The 22,799-nt window shown below is 32.3% G+C and overlaps 3 protein-coding genes and 1 non-coding gene across 4 annotated transcripts; all 4 read left to right on the plus strand.

Moving 5' to 3' along the window:
* Window positions 1-6,983: 6,983 nt before the first annotated feature.
* On the plus strand, window positions 6,984-10,023 carry LOC146943695 (transcription factor bHLH25-like). The gene is made up of 5 exons (XM_085741956.1): window positions 6,984-7,273; window positions 7,399-7,447; window positions 7,693-8,259; window positions 8,772-9,143; window positions 9,532-10,023. Exons 2-5 carry the CDS (start codon window positions 7,400-7,402, stop codon window positions 9,604-9,606), a joined length of 1,062 nt encoding a protein of 353 aa, XP_085598082.1. The 5' UTR covers window positions 6,984-7,273; window position 7,399; the 3' UTR covers window positions 9,607-10,023.
* A 2,751-nt stretch (window positions 10,024-12,774) lies between these two features.
* Window positions 12,775-12,850, plus strand: TRNAV-AAC (transfer RNA valine (anticodon AAC)). The gene has a single exon. It is a non-coding gene; the product is annotated as a tRNA-Val (tRNA).
* Window positions 12,851-13,223: 373 nt separating this feature from the next.
* Window positions 13,224-15,573, plus strand: TIN1 (tunicamycin induced protein). Its single transcript, XM_085741979.1, has 2 exons — window positions 13,224-13,706; window positions 14,431-15,573. Exons 1-2 carry the CDS (start codon window positions 13,287-13,289, stop codon window positions 15,256-15,258), a joined length of 1,248 nt encoding a protein of 415 aa, XP_085598105.1. The 5' UTR covers window positions 13,224-13,286; the 3' UTR covers window positions 15,259-15,573.
* A 3,340-nt stretch (window positions 15,574-18,913) lies between these two features.
* On the plus strand, window positions 18,914-22,703 carry LOC146943698 (receptor-like protein kinase 7). The gene is made up of 2 exons (XM_085741980.1): window positions 18,914-21,737; window positions 21,897-22,703. Exons 1-2 carry the CDS (start codon window positions 19,181-19,183, stop codon window positions 22,244-22,246), a joined length of 2,907 nt encoding a protein of 968 aa, XP_085598106.1. The 5' UTR covers window positions 18,914-19,180; the 3' UTR covers window positions 22,247-22,703.
* Window positions 22,704-22,799: the final 96 nt, after the last annotated feature.

Here is a 22,799-nt window from a genome sequence, read left to right on the forward strand (position 1 = left end):
GTCTCATTGTTGTGTTTTTTTGCCATTTTTTATTATGAAATGGAATCACTTTTTGATTTCAAGCACGTGTGAGTAATTACCAAAGATATCATAGATTTGATTTGATTGCTCATAAAAGTTCGAACCTTACCCACTTTCTTGTCTCTATTCATGGTTATGTCTATTATGGAGATTGATTTGGAGTGGATCTGGATAGAATACTAGAGAGATGATAATGCAATTTAAAAAATATGACAATTAAGATGAGGTGTATCTGCAAACACTTCAACGATCAAGTCAGTCATTGATCGTGATGTGATGTTTTAGGGTCTAGAGAATGAAGGTCTTAATTTGAGTCATGAGTAGTATTTAGGGTTGTAATGTGCAGCAAAATTGTTGTATTGTAGGTTGGTCCGTTGAAAGATTAAATATTGATTTCAAACGTGGTTACTACGAATGTGGTTGTCACACGTTCCAAAGTTATTTTGGTGATGGATGTGTACTTGTGTAGTGTATTTGGATCAACCGGCAAGTTATCTTGAAAAGTGGTGAATGAGTTATTGTGATTTGATTTAGGGACCGTTGGTTTTCCTTCGTTAAGACGCATGAGACCCCTATGTGTACTTGATTGGCCCAAGATCATATAGGTACCCATAGGTTGCATCGTTCCAGACACCATGGCGACTGTTGAATGTATCACTTTTTTCCTTTTTTGATTGGGTGTGATGGTTTGCTTATAAAAAGGGGGAATCCTTCGTATTCCAACTTTCTTGTATTCGTCACTTCTACAGAGTTCTTATGACTTCGTCTATTTTCTTTCAGGACCCGAAAAAAATTTCTATCTTCAGGCACTCGTCATAGGTTTGTGGACAAAGGTAAATGGGTTGTTCAACATCTAAAGCTCGTCATGAGGGTTTGTAGCGAGTATATGGATTTTACCCTACCCATGTATGATTTTGAATTAAGTCAACGATATGTGGCTTTTGATTCGCTTAAATGATTTTGAAGTTGATATGCTTAACCATCTGGAGATAGCTCCTTCCAACTCAATCATGTTTAACTATTGTCATTGATATATGATAGACATGCGTATTCTGATTATAACAAAATACATATGCATCTGGTGAACTGCAAGAAAATGGCTTTCATTACATGAAACAACAATTACTAGTACAAAGTAACGTCTTTTGAGCTTAAGAACATAGGGGCAACACATCAAATGATGATGATGACCAAGGTGTTACATAATCAAATTGGAGACATGCTCAAAGTTTATATGGATGACATGATCGTCAAATTAGAGGAAGAATTGAATCACACAGCTCGTTTAAAAGAAATTTTTTGTGATGTTCAAAGATACAATTTGGGGTTGAACCCCAAGAAATGCCTCTATAGAGTGCAAACATGAAAGTTTCCCGAATTCTACTAAACAAAGATGGGAATATAAGTCAATACGGACAAGTGAAATGTTGTAAACAACATGTCTACTCAACCCTTTAAAATGAAAATCCAACAACTAAATGGAGTGTTGACTGCATTATCCTGGTTCATCGCACAATTGAAACAACACGATTTGCCTTTTTTACAAACTATTGAGAAAAGAGATAGAATTTGAATGGATATCATAGTACAAGGTCATTCCCTCTTGATTGATGCAAGTACTTTCTCGATCTCCCATACTCACTAGGCCCTAACCATATGAAATCTTATTTTGTACTTGTTTGTATCCGTAGAAGCTATTAGTGTCGTACTCATAAGAGAAAATGAGTGAAGGCCAAAATTTGGCCGAAGCTGCGATACCAACGTTGATGGGTAGTATTTAAACTTGTTCCGTTAAACAAAATTCATACTCCATGCGTGTGATAAAAGGAATTTTTCTATTCAACAAAAAATGTTGAATAAAAATAAATTTTATGTTTTTAAGGGAATGAAACGAAAATTATATATCTAGTGTTAATATCCATTTTGGTCCTTGAAAAATATTATAAGACTCAATTTAGTTACTGAGCAAAACAAAAGCAATGTTTAATCCTTTAAAAAAAAGTTGGGATCACTTAATTCTCATATACTTTACACCTTGTTTGATTTATGAAGAAAAGATAAATACTTTACACTTTGTTTGTTTTATGAAGAAAAGAGAAAGAAAAGAAAAAAGTGAAAACGATAGAAAATGAGATGATTATATAACTGATTCGTATGAGAGAAAATGATGATAGAAAATAAATATGTTTATTTATAAAATAACATCAATGTCCTTAAACAAAAATTAATATGATAAAAAGAAGAAGTGTCCCCTAAAAAAATGATAAAAAGAAGAAAAATAAATATTTTATTAAAGTAAACGGAAAAACTCTAAAATATAAAACAAAAACAAAGAGAATAATTTTTTTTTTTTGACAAACAAAGAGAATAAAATATAAAATGTATTCATTATCCATAAAATAAATTTCTTACACAAATAATACAATAAAAAAATATCAAACACATATTATATAATTATTCAACCAGAAGCGATATTTTTTTATATTTTTTCCGTTGACCGTAATGAAATTATTTTTTTGTGTTCTTTTTATCATATTAATTTTTGTTTAAGGATATTTATGTCATTCAAAACACACATATTTATTTTCTATCATTATTTTGTCACATATGAAATATTACATAATCATCTTATTTTCTATTCTTTTCACTTTTTTCTTTTTTCTATATTTTCTTATTCACCAAACAAAATTTAAAGAAGTTAAAGACTAATTTATCCCAATTTATTTTTCTCGTAGTTTCTTTCTCATGGACTGAATCGAGTCTTGCAGTATCTCTCATGACTAATTTGGGTCTTCACACTTTTTTTGACTAAAAGAAAAGTTGAATCTTCATTTTGTTAACAAAAAATCTTCACTCTTACATCTAAGTACATTTGCACCTTGCATTGCGTCAAGCATTGCCATCCACACTTTCATTTTCCTTTCAGGGAAAGTCTATTCCAGGTGTGAAAATGCTACTACTTTCAACCAACAACAATTATTTTTGCAACAAAAAAAAAAAAAAAAAACCAACAACAAATGAACCGACCAAAAAGAAAAGAAAAAAAAAACCAAGCAACAAGGATTGTTCAACTTTAAATCATTTCGTCAAATTTTTCATGTAAGTTCATTTGCACCAAATAGTCTCTTACTAAAATATGATCAAATACATAATTTTTTTTTTGAAAGAATCAAATACATAATTTTGTTTATACATTCACGATTATATGTGGTAATTCATTCTTCTTCGTTAAAGTTCATATAAAGTGAGCACTCATTTTACAAGTATTTTTTTTTTTTTTTGATATCAAGAGAATTAAACTTTTTTTTTGAACAAGCCAAAATGGAATATATTAAGATCCACTAGTGACTCATCTCGCACAAGGCATGCAGAGGGAGTCACCAAAAAAAGTTACAATGTCAAGGTTACTGGTGCATCAACAACGCACACCCTAAAGAAGAACGAAACTAAATCATGAAGATTACATCATAACACCCATACAATATAAAGGGTGCATCCACCAATCGTGATAGCTGAAAACGAAGGTGGGTTTATTAGCCGTAAGCCAATGAAAAGATAGCAGTTTAACATAGTCTGCTAATTTGTGAGTGTTTGCAACCTGCTGATGAAAAACACGATTATTCTTTTCCTTCCAAATAACCCAGACATAAGCCAATCAGATTACCCGAAGGAAAGAATGAGAACAATGCGGTAACCCAGCCAAGAGAATTAAACTACTAAACTCACGTTATAAGTTAAAGTGAATAATATCAACTATTAATAAATAAATAAATAATTATTTCCTTAAATTTTTTTTTTGAACAAATAAAAAAATTATTGAATTATATGCATATGCATAACAAATCATAAACAATGGATATCAACTATTGAATTAAGAGGGGAATGTTTAATTTTCTTTTTTAAATCATGGATAAATTAAATTTTTTTTTAAACAAATCAAGTGTGATTGAAATACTATATATTCATTTATCATTCATGATATTATTTCAATGTTTTTTAAAATATATAGTATTCGTAATTTAAAAAAGAAAATTAAACCCCCACCCTAATAGTGCTAACAATTTATTTTTGAAACGATTTATGCAGGGATTTGCTTCGACTTCAATTGAACTCTCCGCTAATAGATAGTGAAGTTGATCTTTCTGATTAGTCGATATTTAGACTTGATATTAAGTTTAATTTTTTTTAGGAGAGTAAACAATGATTTTTTTTTAAGGGAGTAAACAATGGTTGCAATTGGGAAATTGTAAGAAAAGAGTATTTATTGACCATCGTAGATTTTCACTTTCAAAACATCATATTATTCATGTTTAATGAAGGCTTTACAAGTTAAATGAAACAAGAAATTCATATACACAATTACTTTTGTCTTTGTTTGTTAAGGAAAACCAAAAATTCACTTTAGACTTGGAATGTGTCATTTTTTAATTATTACTTACTTTGAAATTAACAAGCTATCTTTTTCAGATTAACAAAAAAAAGAACTATAGTTTTCAATTTTTCTTTACAATTTTGAAGAGGTGGGACCCGCCAAGAGAGATTAAAGTCCACCAACCTAGATTTCTAGAATGGTTCTATGGCGTGAATAGCTCCATTTACAGCACAAAACAGCAAACATTTTTATTTTTTTAAGCCAGCATGTCCCAAAGACTTGACTCAAACAAACCATATTCCCATTGGAAACAAGATCAACCATTCGTGGGATTGATTTGGTTTCAAGATTCAACTTAACAAACAAGAGAATTATTTACAAATATACTCCTATAAATTAATATCATACTTTATAGGTGGCATTTACTCTGGGAAGATCCAATCCTTTCCCACCATGGGAAAGATGGTTTTTTACCTGCAGCTGCAAGTTAAACAAGTTGCATTGGCTTTGTTTGGTATTGCAATTCAGCCAAAAAATCATTAATGAATTATTATAGTACTAAACTGTGAACTACACCCCATTTAAAAAAAGTACTATTGGCTTTGGTCTGAATTTTTTTTTTTTTTTTTTGCTTCAATTATTTTTGGTGGATTCTTCTTCTTCAAATCGTGAGGCATTATTAATTCCAAATTGTGCCCCTTTATGATTTAATACTGAACTAGGACTTGTTTGGTATTTAATGTTGGTTGTACGTATCAGTATGAGATTGGTTGTACGTATCAGTATGTTGGTTGTACGTATCAGTATTTAATGTCTGGTATTAAATCATATTTTTAGGATTGGAGCAACCATTATAATTGAAAATTTCCGGTTTAATCTACTGGTGCATAAAAATATGTTTTGTTAATATCGATCATGCCAACAAAAGAAAATATAATAGTCGAATTCAAACGCTTATTATCTAACCATCAACCAAGATTGATTGAATTTTGTTTTGTTAATATTAATAAGTTGTCAAATATTGTATAATTTTTTAGCAAAAGTTTACACATAAATATTGTTAATTTTATAAAGCAAGAGTGTTCAATTTTTTTACATTTTATATTGTCAATTTTATAAAGCAAGAGTGTTCAATTTTTTTACATTTTTTTATCAATACTAAAAATTATATAACCATATTTTAAAATAGGGTTAAATTAAATATGTTTTTTTTTAGCAAAATATGTTTTTTTTTGTCTCTACAAATATACGAACTTTTCGTTTTAGTCCCTCTAAAAAAAATCGATTTTTAATCCCCTAAAAGTTTTTCATCGTTACTTTTGGTACCTCTTTTCAAATAAACTCATATGTAGAATTCATATTTTTTAATAAAAAAAAACATTATTTTATCGATGCTTTAAGTTCTGAGAACATGGTTCAGGAGGTCGAAATTATTTTACCAAATAATACTTAATGTTTTGGTTTTTTGCAGAGTCAAAAATATGTACGCGGGGGTTCCAATAGAATGTTTTGGTTGTGCCAATAGCCCATAAAATAAAATATCATTAAACTTTATCATGTGGGGTCAAATTTTTTGTAAAATTTTAAAAACAAAAAGTCACCAATAAGTTGCAAGTGAACAATCTCAACCATTCAATATTTTTATTAATATATCAATGGTTCACATTCACCTTTCCCATGGTGGGAAAGGATTAAACTCCCATGGTAAATGCCACCTACTTTATATTCTAAACCTTTTGATTATAACACCAGTACTATTTGTTTGTCCAATTATTCATCAACTTATCTGTTCCCACTTCATAGGTAGGAAACGACAAAGTATATGTCACCAATGCAATTTTGAGTATCTATTAAATTATTGTATGGACAATTTAATATGCCGGTTCCATGGTCCACACCATCCCTTAATCATACGTTCCCTTGGGGAATTGGCTTAATTTTCTCTAAGTCAATGGAAAAAAACTCTTGCAAGTATTTCACTATTTTCTTTAGTTAATTCTTCATTCTACAAGATGAGAAAAACTTTGATAGTTTGAGTGCGGTTAGTGGTTGATTAAAGTCTGACTAAAAATTGTTTCAGTTAAAATTTGATATTTTCTCGAACTTCGGTGGATTAGTTTAAACATTTATTTTAAGTAATTTGTTGTTCCTTGAATGTATTAGAAATCATATTCAAATCTTCAAATATATATCATTATGAATGTTTTTAAAGTTTTGATAAATTTAGAGATTATAACCACACCGACACTAGACAGCAAAATTTGGAAGTTGACAATTTACCAGATGGTTGGTGCCGATGAAATGATTGGAAGCATTAACACTTAGAATATCACACATGCTAGCTTCCACAATATTTGGGTAATTGCTATTGGTTTCTCATACGTGCTCTTGCTTATTAGTCATGAATTTTAGACAATCTTTGACCAAAGAGAATGAGAAAATGAAATCTAAGAAAATAACTTAATTAATTAGGTGGAAAAATGAAGAAAAGGGTAATTATGAGTTCAGCAAATAACGTTAGAAGCTTGAGACGTGGCAAAGGGACCACAATAGTCCTTTGATAATTTGCAAACCCTTTGATCAAAATTTCAATGTCTAGTTGGTGAAGAACACCACCAAAGTCCGCAAAAAAAACAATTTTGTTTAGGTTATTTATTTGTCAGCTTGAAAATAGGCTTCATAATATAAAATTGGTTTATGTCTATTAGTCCTTGATTCAAATATAGGCTTCTATTGTTGCATCAAAGCCAATATCACATCCAAACCCGTGACCATATAATAATACAACTCTTCTAAGTTTGAAACAAATAATACACCGAGGTCTAGTGAACAAAACAAAACTCAGGAACTTTCAAAGCATCAATTCATATCTATTGATTAGTAAGCTTTTTCTCCATCATATAACATTATTCAATACGATCTTTATAGTATATGTATGAATGCATGCACATGTGAAATTGAAGTATCAAAAACTTATCAGATTTTTCTTCTAATTTCTCTTCCAGGATGAGTTCTCATATGGAGATTTCATCTATCAGAGGGTTACCTGAAATGGTAAGATATATATTTTTTGTAAACACCTATTCTTGGACCAAAATTGAATCAATTTAGACTATTCAAGTTAATAGTGTGAATCATTTATTATATATGTTTACATTGACCTACTTTATTTTTGAACCATTTAACACATGTTGATTCAAAATATGGTATTTGGTTGATGAAATTTCTATGAATCTAGCTTCTGAAATTTTGTGGTAGCTAGGACTAATTAAGAGTATAATGTTTTATGTTTTCTGCAGGGGATAATGGAGGATCCTAACTTTCTCCATCACTTTAATAATCACCTAAACTCTATTGATACCAATAACTTAACTGCTTCTGCTTTTGGAGATGCTTTACAAAAACATATTTTGTCCAATAATCCAAACTTCAACAACAGAACATGCATGGAGACTCCGTCTACCGGAAACGAAAGACCGGTGAAACAGTTAAGAAATAACAGCTGGAATTACAACAATAGTCCTCCAACATCAGATACACAATATGATAATTGTTGCTCTAATAATCTTCTTTCCTTTGCTGATTTGAATTACACAAATCAGTTGGGACTATTGAAGCCTAAGTCTGAGATGGTGTGTCCGAAAATCGATAACACTAGTACTCTTGCAAACATGTTGATCACTCAAGGTAACTTGTTTGGGAATCAAAACCATGTCTTTAAAGCTGTTCAAGAGGCTAAAGATATTGAGAATCGTCCTAATAAAATCTCTCAAGCTCATGATCACATCGTAGCGGAGAGGAAGCGTCGCGAGAAGCTTAGCCAACGATTCATCGCTCTGTCTGCTCTTGTTCCAAACCTAAAGAAGGTATCAAATAATGTTGTTAATGTATTATTGCCTCATATTGTCAAAAGTATATATTTCATCTTAGGTCCTTACGAGGAACTATAAAACATCGTGATATCTTTGTTAGGTAATATTTCAATTTTGATTAGGATAAATATTAAACATGTTTTTTATGACAAACCAGGAATCATGAGTATGTAAAATTGTGTATCAAGTATTATTGGTTATTTTTAGTTAATTATCAGGGTTTGAACTCTAGACCTCTTGGTTAAAATTTCTTTAGTGTCCCTCGATATACCAACTAACTCGGATAGAGGAAAGTCAGATCACTAGAGACAGATGAAGACCTAAGATAAACTATTAAAAAAGATTTAGAGATTATAGCGTAATTTGATCCATGTAGCTGACCCCAACTTACCAACTGAGCTACCTGCTTGGAAAGATGACATTTGTGTTCAAATAATGCAGTGTCAATTTTTAAACTTAACATTAGATATACATATAGGTCTCATTTTTCAGTTTTCTGTATATAGATGGACAAAGCTTCTGTTCTTGGAGAAGCTATAAGGTACTTAAAGCAAATGGAAGAGAAAGTGAGTGTTCTTGAGGAGGAACAAAAAAGGAAGAAAACTGTGGAATCTGTTGTAATAGTGAAGAAATCTCAACTTTCTATTAATGATGCTGAAAACTCTTGTTCAGACACTGATAGTACATTTGATGAGACATTACCTGAAATTGAAGCAAGATTTTGTGAAAGAAGTGTCCTCATAAGACTACATTGTTTGAAGAGTCAAGGAGTTATTGAGAAAATTATGAGTGAAATTGAGAAACTTCATCTGAAAGTCATCAATAGCAGTTCCTTGACTTTTGGGAATTTCACCCTTGATATAACCATCATTGCTCAGGTAATTTTACGAGTAATTAATTATATTACTCTAAGCATTATGATTAATTAGTTCACACAATATAGATATTGTTTTAAGTTACATTATTTATAAAAGTAACACAAAAATGTTGATTATACAAATTAAATTAAATACTCAGTACTCACACTCAGACACATAATATGTATTGTACATGCAACATTCTATTTTTTCAAAAAATTAATTTTAATTTTAAAAAGTTTTACACCATCAACAAATAACAATCAATCATATATGCGAATTTAAAAGCAGTTATAATGAAAAGTAAATATTTTTAATGATCTCGCAATTATGATTGATTGATCATGTAAATAAAATTACGCCAAGTCCTAATTTTATATGAATATTGGAATTGTTTGGCAATTTGCAGATGGATGTGGAATTTTGCATGACAGTGAAGGATCTTGTGAGGAAGCTACGTTCAGCATATTCATCTTTCATGTGAACAAAGTTTCATATTTTGTTCACTATAATAAAACCACAAAGAAGTTAAATTTTATGTTCTTCAAGTAATAATCATGTTTGCATGGCGGGTATAGTATGCCATTTAATCATTTCCAAAAAATGTTTGCTCTCAAGGTTCATTTTGCAGAAGGGTTTTTTAGTCATATTTTTGCATGGTCAACTTGTTGACTGTGTTATTATGATGTATTCATTCATGTACCCTTTTGTTTCAAGAATGTAGAGCTTCTTTTGCCTTTTTTTTTTTTTGGGGTATAGTTTTTTTGGGTTGAATTGAAAGGTTTAATTCGATCCATTTATGTCTATTTCTTACATGAATATTTTGACAAAACATGTCTTTGTTGTGTAACCTATACTATTTTCTAAGTGCACTTTAATTAGTCTCTTTTTAGTAGTTGAATCAACACCTGTTTTTTTTTTTTTGTCAGGTAGCCTAGTGGATAGAATTCACCTTATAAGGTGAATAAGTGGGGTGTCCGGAGTTCGAACTCCGGCCCCTGTATATAATAATGCATTGTCCTACCAATTGAGCTAAGATCACGGGACAATCAACACCTGTTTTTATGATTGAAAGTAATGGATATAATATATTTTCCTTATGTTATTTCTAGCCTTCTTTTGATAATTAACATAAATTGATGGATACATTATACATAAACTAAAACTACTAAACTCATAACATAAAATGTTCCGTGAATTTGACTCGAGACAATACATTATATATACAGGGGTTGAAGTTCGAACCTCAGACACGATACATTATATATCACTTGTGTGTGTGAACATTGATTAATTTTAGGACTAGTTCAACTCAATCCATGTGTAAGAACCTATCACTCTTGCGGGCCATGAGCAAAGGAACATTATATTGGTACAAAACTCAAGAATTGAATTAATTTTATATGTTTTTGAACAAGGAATTAATTTGATATGTAAAACGTGTCTTTAGAAAAATTATACCGCCCTTCGCTCAATAGAATATTTTTCTCTGGTCCTTTTAAGATTGTTGTCCATTTTCTGTCAAAATGAAAAGCTTGCTGTCCATTTGTTCTGGACAAATTCTTGGTGGACAAAAGATTTGTACACATGCCATATACAAATAATAATAAAACTATCAAATAATATGTATTTTTCAATAAATTATATATTTATATGGTGTACATTTTTATGAGTTTGTCAAAACAATGTGTACACAGTCCACACGAGTTAATCTTTGCTTTTCTCCTCCCTTGAACTTGGGTGGGAGCAAATAAATTATTAGCTATAATGTCTCTTAACAGAGATAAAATGAAGAGGGTTGGCATTTAGAGGATATAAAATTGCTAACAGGATATAGACATTGCAAAAAACTTCCAACGCCAAGCTTAAATATTAGTATAAAACTGTTGTCTTAATCAGATATCGTATTTAATATCTTATACTTTTAGCAATGTACGCATATTCGTAGCCCATATTTCTTTATAATAATCTTAGACCCCACAAAAGATTGTGATCTTAATCCTCTGTTTTTTTATAAGAAAAAAAAATTGTTATGACCGCTAAGGTTTGGACTAACATTTGTGTTCGTCTGTTTGTTCTTTTTATTATTTTTTATTTTTTAGTGGTGGTTGATGTTTGAACTCTGAGCCTTGCATATATAAATGCATTGTCCTTACTAACTGAGTTAAGCTCACGAGGACAGAAAGATTATTATATTAACATGTGTAAATTATAAATCATATTATTTTTAAAATTTTGATTTAAATTATTTAGATTTTAATAAAAATTATAATTATTTATTTTTTGAAGGAAATAAAAAATATATTTATGAATGTTTTTGATTTCAAATTGTAACAAATGCTTATCTTTTCCAACTACACTAACAATATAGAAAACACAATATAAACTCGACACTAATAATATAATATTATTATAGGGAAATTTATTAAAGGGGAGAATAAAAAATAATGAAAAATCGAGCTCAAAATCTCATATTTCCTTTATATATTGTTATATATTTTAGATATGTAATACAACGACACTATAATTTGTTTAACCAATGAGGTCATTTAAATTAAAGCTTATGTTTTTGTTTTAAAAAGAGGAATTTAAAGTGAACATACTCATACCCTTGAGTTTTGTAGGCCATGTACATATCATTTAATCATTTAACGACATGTTATTTTTTTTATGTTTAATCATTTTGAATTAATTTTTTCTAGAGTATTGTTATCCAATAAAACTTCAGATTACCAAATAATTTTCCTTAAATATATATCATCAGTAAATAAGTTTTAAATTGATATATCAAATAGCAAATCAAGTAACTATGCATGCTCAAGTGATTAATGAGATATATCAAAGAACAAATTGTTAAAGAGAATCGGAGTTCGAATATAAACAAATCAAGTAACTATGCATGCTTAAGTGATTAATGAGATACATCAAAGAACAAATTGTTAAAAAGAACCTGAGTATCTATCAAAAAAAAAAGAACCTGAGTTTGAATATATTATCATAAAAATAAAAAAAAAAGTGTTTATTTGTACGTTCGGATATTCTCTTAAGATAAATTTCAATTGAAAAATGCAAAAAGGTCTTTTGAGGAAGTTTGTTTCAATTTCACACAATATTTATATCACTAGGTCTTAAGTCTTAACTACATAACATATTTCATGATCTAGGTTGTTGTTTCTCTTAATAACATTGAGGTTAAGACGACATTTGAGTTTTTAAAGGTTGTCATTGGATCATGATGCTCATATTCGATACTTTCAACAGATATATGACATTCCCTTGTATGACTAAAGAACAACTTGTGGGTTGTAACTTGTAAGTTTAGTGAGACTTTCAATGAGATGTCATATGGTTCCATAGTTTAATGTGGGCTAAATTGTGTATGAAATTTTTAATTTTAATTGGTTTACAAATAGCTTATGTTGAAAAAAAAAAACAAAACTAGCTTATTACAAATGATTTTCTAGTTTGATAGCACTGCCACTAGAACAATCTTCAAATCTTGCACTACACTTTGTTTCTATGATTGTTTCATTTCTTTACACGTTCAATAATGCCATCCATGATCAAATAAAAAAACTTTTTTTTCATAACTAAAATACAAATCATCACGTACAAAATGTTTTACTTTCCAACGTTAACAAAAACAAAAAATGGTTTCGTGGTGTAGTTGGTTATCACGTCAGTCTAACACACTGAAGGTCTCCGGTTCGAACCCGGGCTCGAACCCATTTATTTATTTTTTCGTTTTTAAATTTTCCTAAATCTAATAATAATACTAACAAAACGAACCCGGGCTCGAACCCATTTATTTATTTTTTCGTTTTTAAATTTTCCTAAATCTAATAATAATACTAACAAAACGTCGTCGTCTTGCACATTAATTTTGTGGATATTATTACACGCCGATATCATAGCCGCGTAATTAGAATTTTTTTACTGTAATTAATTAAATTGTTTTTCTCACTATATCCACGAATCTCCACCAATCACATTCCTTCTAAAATAACTTTCTCCATTTTCATTGGTCCACGTCATCACCCCAGAACCTTCCACTCCAAACAAAAACTCCCTATTTATTTAACCAAAAAACAAGTAAAAATTACACAAACGAAAAACGCGAATCAATTCAATTCCATTCACAATAATCACTTCTGCATCATCACAATGAAATCGCTTATTTTCGGAATCGCTTTTCTTCTCCTTAATTCCTCCCTCGCTTCCGATACCAATCCTCCATACCCCAAAGCATTTTCCGATTTTAAGGAATCAATTGTGAAAGGATTAGGGTTTAACGCAGATGATTTCAAGGTTACGGGATTTGATCCTCGAGAAGCACAGGTTGGGCATTCGGTAGAATATCAATTCGACGTTGAAATTGATGATAAAGTTGTTCCATTTAAGCTTCTTGAAGATACGAAACGTTGGGATTATGTTGATCTTCCCATTTTTAGGGTTGAGGAGGAAAATGGGTTGGTGGAAAAACGGGTTGACGGAAATGGGTTACCCGTTTTGGCTCCGTTTCAGCTTGCTGGACCCATGGAGATTTGGGTTCAGGATGCTAAGGATATGAGACTCTCTCTCCCTGTAAGTGCTTTTCTCTAATCTTCTCTTAATTCATTATTCTTTTGTTTTTAATTAAAGTTAAGCTATTTAATTAACGATTTGAGAATCAAATTTCTGTTTTTTAATAATAATTTTTTAAAACTTTTTTGACTAAATATTTAATTTTAATTGCACACATTATGGTTATTTGGAGGATTAATCTAGGTGGTGTAATCATGATCTTAATCTGTACTTGAGTACAATATTAGAAACTAGGTTTAGACCGTTTATGTGATGATTTGAAAATGCCCTCAAGAGGGATATTTATAGCCCTTCGTGGGCTTGTTTTCTAGTGACTTAAGCCCCAAGCAACCTGGGCCTTTAAGTCATTTTATAGTGATCTAGATACTTTTAGAAGCCTGTTGAGGCGGCGCCCTTGGGGGACGCGCCTGAGTTTAGGAGCCCTTCTGGAGGGCGCCTAAGCCTCTCTGGAGGGCATTTGTGCCCTTAAGGATATATTGGCAGTCCATAATCATAATATCTATTATGTTTACAAAAGTAAATGATTTGGTAAAGATTATGCTGTTATTATATATTACCTTATGTGACACCTGGTTCCATTCCCTAAATATATGATTGGAATTTATTAAAGAAATTTGTTTTTGTGAAATTATGATGATTGAAGGGTGTGTAGTTTATAGAGTAAGATGGTGTAGTTGAATGTGGATAATGTGAAAATGACTTGATGTTGATTTGGTATATGCAGCATGATGTGGATGCTGGGGTGTTGAAGAAAGTGGTTTTGGCTGATGGTGCAGTGGTTACTGTGAAAGGTGCAAGATCAGTGAGTCTTCGCCATCCTCTTACTTTACCTCTACCGTTAAACCGAACCCAAAATGGCTTTGCTGCCGGGCTTCTAACATTGGCTGAGCATCTCCGCCATGCTTCTCGTGGCCAAGATGCTCCCCTTCTTTCACTTCGTATTGTTGGCCCTTCTTCACTTGAAGCCCCTTCCTCTGCATCAACCTCTTCCAATAACAGGTTGAAGCTTAAGCGTCTTGCACCTGGTCTTGTGGAGTTATCGTCTCAATCAAAAGCCAAATTAGTTGACACTTCCCTGTCTACCGTTGATCTCCAGGAGGAAGCTCCGACTCTCCTTACTCCAACCCAGTTTACCGCATTGTGGCCTCTTGCCTCTCTTAATGGATCAAATGCAAACTTGTTGGGTTTTGAGAGATTGTTATCTTCTGTGTTGGGTCCTAAGGCGAATGAAAAAGGTTCCTTCAGGTTGTTGAAAGCTGATGTTTCTGCTCAGACTTTTGTCAAGATAGGCTTTCAGGCTGAGAAGAAGTTGAAGGAAGGAGATGGGATTAGTTTCGAGGGTTTCCCTGAATGGAGGACTAAGCCTGAGACTGTGAGGTTGCATTTTGAGGTGTTGGCTAAAGTTGATGGTGATAAAGTCATACCTGAGAGAGTCATGCAAGTGAACCCTGTTGTCGTGGAGGACAGTGTGGCGCCAAATATGCTGACTAAAAATGGGACAATGTCAAAGATGCCACTCGTTCAGCCTCCGCCCATCCCCTTTGCCTTGTAAATTAGTGGCAAGGGTTTGATTTTTGTAAACTTTACCCAAAAGGAATTGTAGAGGGGATTCTCGTCTTGCCTTTGATATATATAGTAAACGTCGTTAACACACTTGTACAAAATGCCGAGTAATGAGAAAGTTTTTTTTTTAACACTTGTACAAAATGCCGAGTAATGAGAAAGTTTTTTTTTTAATTTGCCCATTTGCTTCTGATTCGGATAATTGTAATATTTCTCAACTATTCAGAGTTACTATGGTCAAACAATTATTAACTTAAAATGTAGAATTTGATGTTATCAATATTTAGTTATATAACTTCATGAATTTAACTGTATTCTTAGTTTCTGAAGGCAAGATTTAGTTTCTTTTCAATCAAATACTTTGGTTCAAGTGATTTCTTTTATGAAGAACAGGAAGATAGCCTAGGTTTGGTTGAATCCTTGCCACAAAATATTTGCCCTCGCAACATCGGGCTGTAACATTGTAGTCCCTTTGTAGCAATCGGCTGTAACATCTTAGTCGCTTTGTAGCAATCATAAGAGTAGAATTCATTGCATTTTCTTATCAAGTTGGCAACTGTATCTGGAGCAGCAAGTGCCAACCCCTTAACAAAAGGTCTTCACAGTGTTTTTTGCATTTAATTCAAGACATCGTCCCTAGTCATTTCATGCTTACTTTCCTATCCAGCTGGTATATAAGTATATTACAAAGTCCAAAAAGCCACATATCTAGAAACCAGAAACATCTCTCAATATGACTATGAACCCCTGCAGTAGCAAAGCAAAACTAAGCTCCATCATCAATTTATAATGTCAGTGATTCCTGGCCACTTGAAAGTTAAATTAGTGGACCATTTATAAATAACAATAATACTACCAAGGAGTATTTAATCTAGTTTTTTTTTTTAAAGAATGTATGTAATCTAGTTAGTATTCAATTGTTGCTATAATGTAAAAAAAAAAGGAGTGAACATAAAGAAGGGTGATCTTTTTCATTCTCTTCCAAAGTTACTTGATCTCAATAGGACAGGTTGGCATGCTTAGATCAACTATATTGTTTGCGAAAAAATAAATGCAATGTTTTTTTGGTGGTGGTCGGGGTTCGAACCCTGGGCCTTGCATATTTTATGCACTGTCCCTACCAATTGAGCTAAGTTCACGAGGACAAAATAAACGCAATGTAAATATAGTACCGAATTTTCTCTTAATAATATAATATCTATGTTTTGTGAAATCCATGTCTCCCATCATCATGCTTTGATCAACCGAAACTCCCACAAAAACATTGTGTGATTAAATACCCCACTCTCTAGGGCAACTGAATGAAGTATTTTTCCACCTTGTTTCAATGTGTTAGCTTTGATTTTAACCATTTGCGTACCCATGCCTAAAATTCCACTATGTCTGTGGTAAAGAGCACCTTTTTTTTACTTGTTACATAAGCTATGGTGGCAAGATGAATGGGTAAAACACTCCAAGTAGTTTCCCTAGAGGTGGGGTACATGACTATGTTGCCGGTTGGGATATGTTTGCTAATTGAAGGATGATGGTCAGAGTGAATTTTACAAAAATAATGTGGAAGGTTTTATCCGAAATAAGACAAGAGTGTTGGAACATGATATCGTGACGATGATGTAAGACAATCGGTGGACACGTACGTACGTAGAGCAATATCTTGAGAATAGTGGTGGTGGTACCGAAACATCGTTGTGGTAGTTTAATCAACCATTTGAATGTGTTTGAAATGCTAAATAGCAAGCACTGAATAGAACAATATAAGACAGAACAACAGAAAACAAAACTGACACATGATAGATTTTTATGGTATTGGAAATTTTTTGGTGGACAAAACACTATTTTTGTATTTTAGACAACATGTGCATGAGATAAAAAGTTGTGTTGTGGTTTAGTAAGGGACAAAAATTTCAGTTTTTGTCCTGTCTCTTGCCCCCAATTTATCCTACCTTAAAATAGTTTTACAAATTCAATAATGTACCACTGAAATTGTCTTATTTTTCATTATATTTTTTAACAGATCAAAGACACTGTATCGATAAGTCTTCCTGCTACTAGTATGCCTTTACGTGGCCCATTGGTATATCTAGTATTCTACCATTCAAAAATGAATTAACGTGTGCTATAGCTGCTTGTTAGTGGTGTATTCAAGCACATGGTCCTATGTGGAGCATATGACTACAGGAAGAAAGGGTAACATCATTACTTGGTTAATTAGTCAATGAATAGTTTATACATCAAAAAAGTCAATGAATAGTTTATATTAGATAAACGTATCATTCATTGTTTTGCATTTTCTTCTTCAAGAGTAACATTCATCTAACCCGAGCATGAAATTTTGTAATCAAATATTCTAGAACACTTTTTCAGACCATATGAGAGTTTAGATTTTCATTAGAATTCTATTACTTTATAAGAAAAAAAATTTAAATTCACTAATAATTGATATATTTAACCCATAATATAAAGATTGATGAAAGAACATATTAACATAGTATTATATTTTAACTTCATCGGATAATTAATGTATTTGATTTATAATATATAGAAAAAAAAAATCACATCTAAGAATTCATTAAATAACCTTGATAAAAAGATCATACAAATTTAATTAGTAAAATTTAATTACCTTGAAGAACTTTCAAAATACTGTAATAAAATCATCCTATAAAATAATGTCGGTTTTAAAGGAGTAATGGATGAATTAATGATGGATCCAATAATGGACCCAAAAGTTCAGCAGCAGGTAAAGGAGGCAACAAAGTCAACTTTTACGGTCACTCCACAGCCCCCAAAGCTGAAATTGAGACACATTGAATCTTGTCTTATGCTGCCCTCTAATCTCTATGGTTAATGGGGTACATAGAAAATTCGCTAATAAAAGACCATTCTGGTACATACAATTGGCTCATCATTCCAATCAAGTCTTTCAGTCTTTGTATCCAACTTGAAACCCTTTGACTCAATACTTTTTGCTAATGGTTTTCTTTAAAGTTACTTTGCAATGGTTTTACTCCATTGTTCATATTTCTTGCCTTCTGGTATATATTTTACAATTACTTTCTTATCTAATAAAATAATGTAGCAGTGGAAGGATGATACAAATCCACGCACAATATATATGATTCTCTCAACAACCAATTAGTCCCAATCCCCCCATACATAAACTAATCATGCCCATGCACGAGTACAGTTTTATAAGCACAAATTAATAAGAAAAAAAAATCCAGATAAGTGAAAACAATAATAAAATTTGAGATTATATTGACGACAAAATAAAATTGTAGTTACATATATAGTTTAACTTAATTTTTCTCATTCTAGTCATTTTTTTTTAAATTAAGAATTCATGTGTCACGTACGGTAAGCTTAACTTAATTGATATAGACATTGCATCTATGCGTAAGTTGAAGTTCGAACCTCGAACACTCCACATACTCACTCTGAGAGTCGAGGTAAATTTCTAACCACTAAGTTGTTTGACAAAAAGAAAATTCATGTTTATAAACCGTGTAATAATTAATTGTCTCCATGATCATAACTCAATTGACTGCGAACGACATTGCATGATGAGTCGGGATTCAAACACCAAATTTTTCAATTATCGGAAAATAAGTTGGCCTATTTAACTCGTGCCTAGCAATTAGCACATGAATGAATAGCTGAAAGCAATGAAGCACCGCCCAATCATGTTTGAAACATTTGACTCCGACACTCCATTCATGTTTGCGTGTCTAGCTTTTTTTCTGCATGCATGTTACTAATAGTCTAAGAGTACTATACTTTTCTTTGTCTGAAACCAAACCTTAAATTTCAACTCAAAACCTAACCAGTACCCACTTCTACCATTTTCCACCCACTTTCCTCACTCTTATTATCCTACTCATCAAACATCTCAACCACCCTCCACCGCCGTCATGTTCACCGGAGCTCTTTTCCGTCACCCATCACCGCCCATTTTTCTCACAACTCTGTTTTTCCTCTGTTTCATTACACACTCACATTCAAACGAGCTTCAATATCTTATGAACTTCAAATCCTCAATACAAACTTCTCTTCCAAACATTTTCACTTCATGGAACACATCAAATTCACCATGCAACTTTGCCGGAATTCTATGTAATTCCAATGGTTTTGTTACACAAATCAACCTTGCAAAGAAAAATCTTGTAGGAACTCTTCCGTTTGATTCCATTTGCAAGCTGAAATCACTTGAGAAAATCTCTTTAGAGTCCAACTTTTTGCATGGAAGTATCAATGAAGAGTTGAAGAATTGTACAAACTTGAAGTATTTGGATTTAGGTGGAAATTCATTCAATGGAACAGTGCCTGAATTTTCATCTTTGAGTAAGTTGGAATATTTGAATCTAAATTTAAGTGGAGTTTCTGGCAAATTTCCATGGAAATCATTGGAAAATCTAACAAGTCTAACATTTTTAAGCCTTGGTGATAATATATTTGAAAAAAGCTCTTTCCCTTTGGAGATTCTTAAGCTTGAAAAATTGTATTGGCTTTACCTAACCAATTGCAGCATCTTTGGTGAAATTCCAGTTGGTATTGGAAATCTCACTCAGCTTCAGCATCTTGAGCTTTCTGACAACAATTTATCAGGTGAAATTCCACATGATATTGGAAAGCTTAAGAATCTAAGGCAACTTGAGATATATGATAACTATTTGAGTGGAAAATTTCCATTTGGATTTGGTAACCTTACCAATCTTGTTCAATTTGATGCTTCTAATAATCATCTTGAAGGTGATCTTTCTGAGCTAAAGTCATTGAAAAATCTTCAATCTCTTCAGCTTTTTCAGAACAAATTCTCAGGAGAAATTCCACAAGAGTTTGGAGATTTTATGAATCTTACAGAACTTTCTCTTTATGATAACAAGTTCACTGGTTTTCTTCCACAAAAGCTTGGTTCTTGGGTAGGAATGCGATTCATTGATGTTTCAGATAATTCACTTTCTGGTCCTATACCACCTGACATGTGCAAGAACAATCAAATTACTGATATTGCCTTGTTGAATAACAGTTTCACAGGAAGCATACCAGAAAGCTATGCAAATTGCACAGCTTTGGTACGTTTCAGATTAACTAAGAATTCACTTTCAGGTGTTGTTCCTAAAGGTATATGGGGCCTACCAAATCTGGAACTTTTTGATCTTGGAAGGAACAAATTTGAAGGTTCAATTTCATCTGATATTGGAAAAGCTAAATCTCTAGCTCAGCTGTTTTTGTCTGATAATCTATTCTCAGGTGAGTTACCAGTGGAAATCTCAGAAGCTAGTTCTTTAGTATCAATTCAGTTAAGTTCAAATAGATTTTCCGGTCACATACCGGAAACTATAGGCATATTGAAGAAACTAACTAGTCTTACTTTGAATAACAACAATGTTTCTGGTATTCTACCTGATTCTATTGGATCTTGTGTTTCTCTTACTGAAATAAACCTTGCTGAAAATTCTATTTCTGGTGTAATTCCAACTAGTATTGGTTCTTTGCCTACCCTTAATTCATTGAACTTGTCTTCAAACAAGTTTTCTGGTGAGATTCCATCAAGTTTATCGTCTCTAAAACTCAGCCTTCTTGATTTATCAAACAACCAGTTTTTTGGTTCCATACCAGACTCACTTGCTATTTCAGCTTTTAAAGATGGTTTCATGGGAAATCCTGGCTTATGCAGCCAGATTTTGAAGAATTTCCAACCATGTTCATTGGAATCTGGTAGCTCGAGGCGAGTTCGAAACCTTGTATTCTTTTTCATTGCTGGTTTAATGGTTCTGCTTGTTTCATTAACATTTCTCATCATCATGAGACTAAAGCAGAATAACAAGTTTGAGAAGCAGGTTCTTAAGACTAATTCTTGGAATTTCAAGCAATACCATGTACTAAACATCAATGAGAATGAAATTATTGATGGAATCAAAGCTGAGAATGTGATTGGAAAAGGAGGTTCAGGGAATGTTTACAAAGTTGAGCTTAAAAGTGGTGAAGTATTCGCAGTCAAACACATATGGACTTCAAATCCAAGAAGTGGTCATTACAGAAGCAGTTCAGCAATGCTAAAAAGGAGTTCGAATTCACCCGAGTTTGATGCCGAGGTGGCAGCTCTTAGCTCTATAAGGCATGTGAATGTGGTGAAGCTATATTGTAGTATCACAAGTGAAGATAGTAGTTTGCTTGTGTATGAGTTTTTACCAAATGGTAGTTTGTGGGATAGGTTGCATACATGTAACAAGACTCAGATGGTGTGGGATGTTAGGTATGATATTGCACTGGGTTCAGCTAGAGGATTGGAGTACTTGCATCATGGTTGTGATAGACCTGTTATGCATAGAGATGTTAAATCAAGTAACATATTGCTTGATGAGGAATGGAAGCCAAGGATTGCTGATTTTGGACTTGCTAAGATTGTGCAAGGAGGTGGAAATTGGACTCATGTCATTGCTGGCACACTTGGCTACATGGCTCCTGGTAAGCATTAGTTAAGATAAACACCTTAATTAAATGTTTATAACATAAAAACTTATCATATAAGTGCTTATGTATAAGTTGTTTCTATAACAAAGATAATGTTAATATTTTTGGCTATTATACATGAAAGTTAACCATGTTAATATTTTATTACGACAGAGTATGCCTACACTTGTAAGGTGACAGAAAAGAGTGATGTGTACAGCTTTGGAGTAGTACTGATGGAGTTGGTAACTGGGAAGAGACCTGTGGAGCCAGAGTTTGGAGAGAATAAGGATATTGTGAGTTGGGTATATAGCAATATTAGGAGCAAAGAAAGTGCACTTGAATTGGTAGATTCTACCATTGCAAAGCATTTCAAAGAAGATGCTATTAAGGTGTTGAGAATTGCGACGTTGTGCACAGCGAAAGCTCCATCTTCAAGACCATCAATGAGAACGTTGGTTCAAATGCTGGAAGAGGCAGAGCCATGTGCTCCATCAAAAGTTCTTGTTACCATAGATGGTTAAACATGTTGCAACATAAGTTTTCTATCAACTGTGCGCAATTTTTCCTCTATGATAAGCTAATCAACACATTCCGTGGGGAGTGAAAGGGTGATAAATAGTTAATAGTAAATACTAGTATAAATGTGTACGCATAAGGTGCAACACAAGTACTTTTTAGGAGGCCATCCATCGTAGTAAACACACTAGTTTTTTAGTGCGATCATACCAACAATAATGTATCGAATCTGATCAGAATTCCACAAGTAAACACATATGGACAAGAGTAGCACTAAGATGTGACCATGTGGAAAGTCCTAGTGTTGCATGTTAGAGATTTTAGTCCTATATATATATATATATATATATATATATATATATATATATATATATATAGTAGTCTTATTTGGCATTAGACATATGATCATATCTTGTATATATAGTAGTCTTATTTATCTTTATCTATGGTAAAATTTTCTTATGTCTTCTCCATTAAACAAGCTCTAACTGCTACATGTTGAGTTCATCAAACAAACTATTAACATGATCAATACGAAGGAGATTTTTGCCTTTGGTC

This window comes from Medicago sativa, chromosome 2 (genome assembly GCF_051527215.1).
Source record: "Medicago sativa cultivar Bolivia chromosome 2, Bolivia_mono, whole genome shotgun sequence".
NCBI classification, from domain to species: domain Eukaryota; kingdom Viridiplantae; phylum Streptophyta; class Magnoliopsida; order Fabales; family Fabaceae; genus Medicago; species Medicago sativa.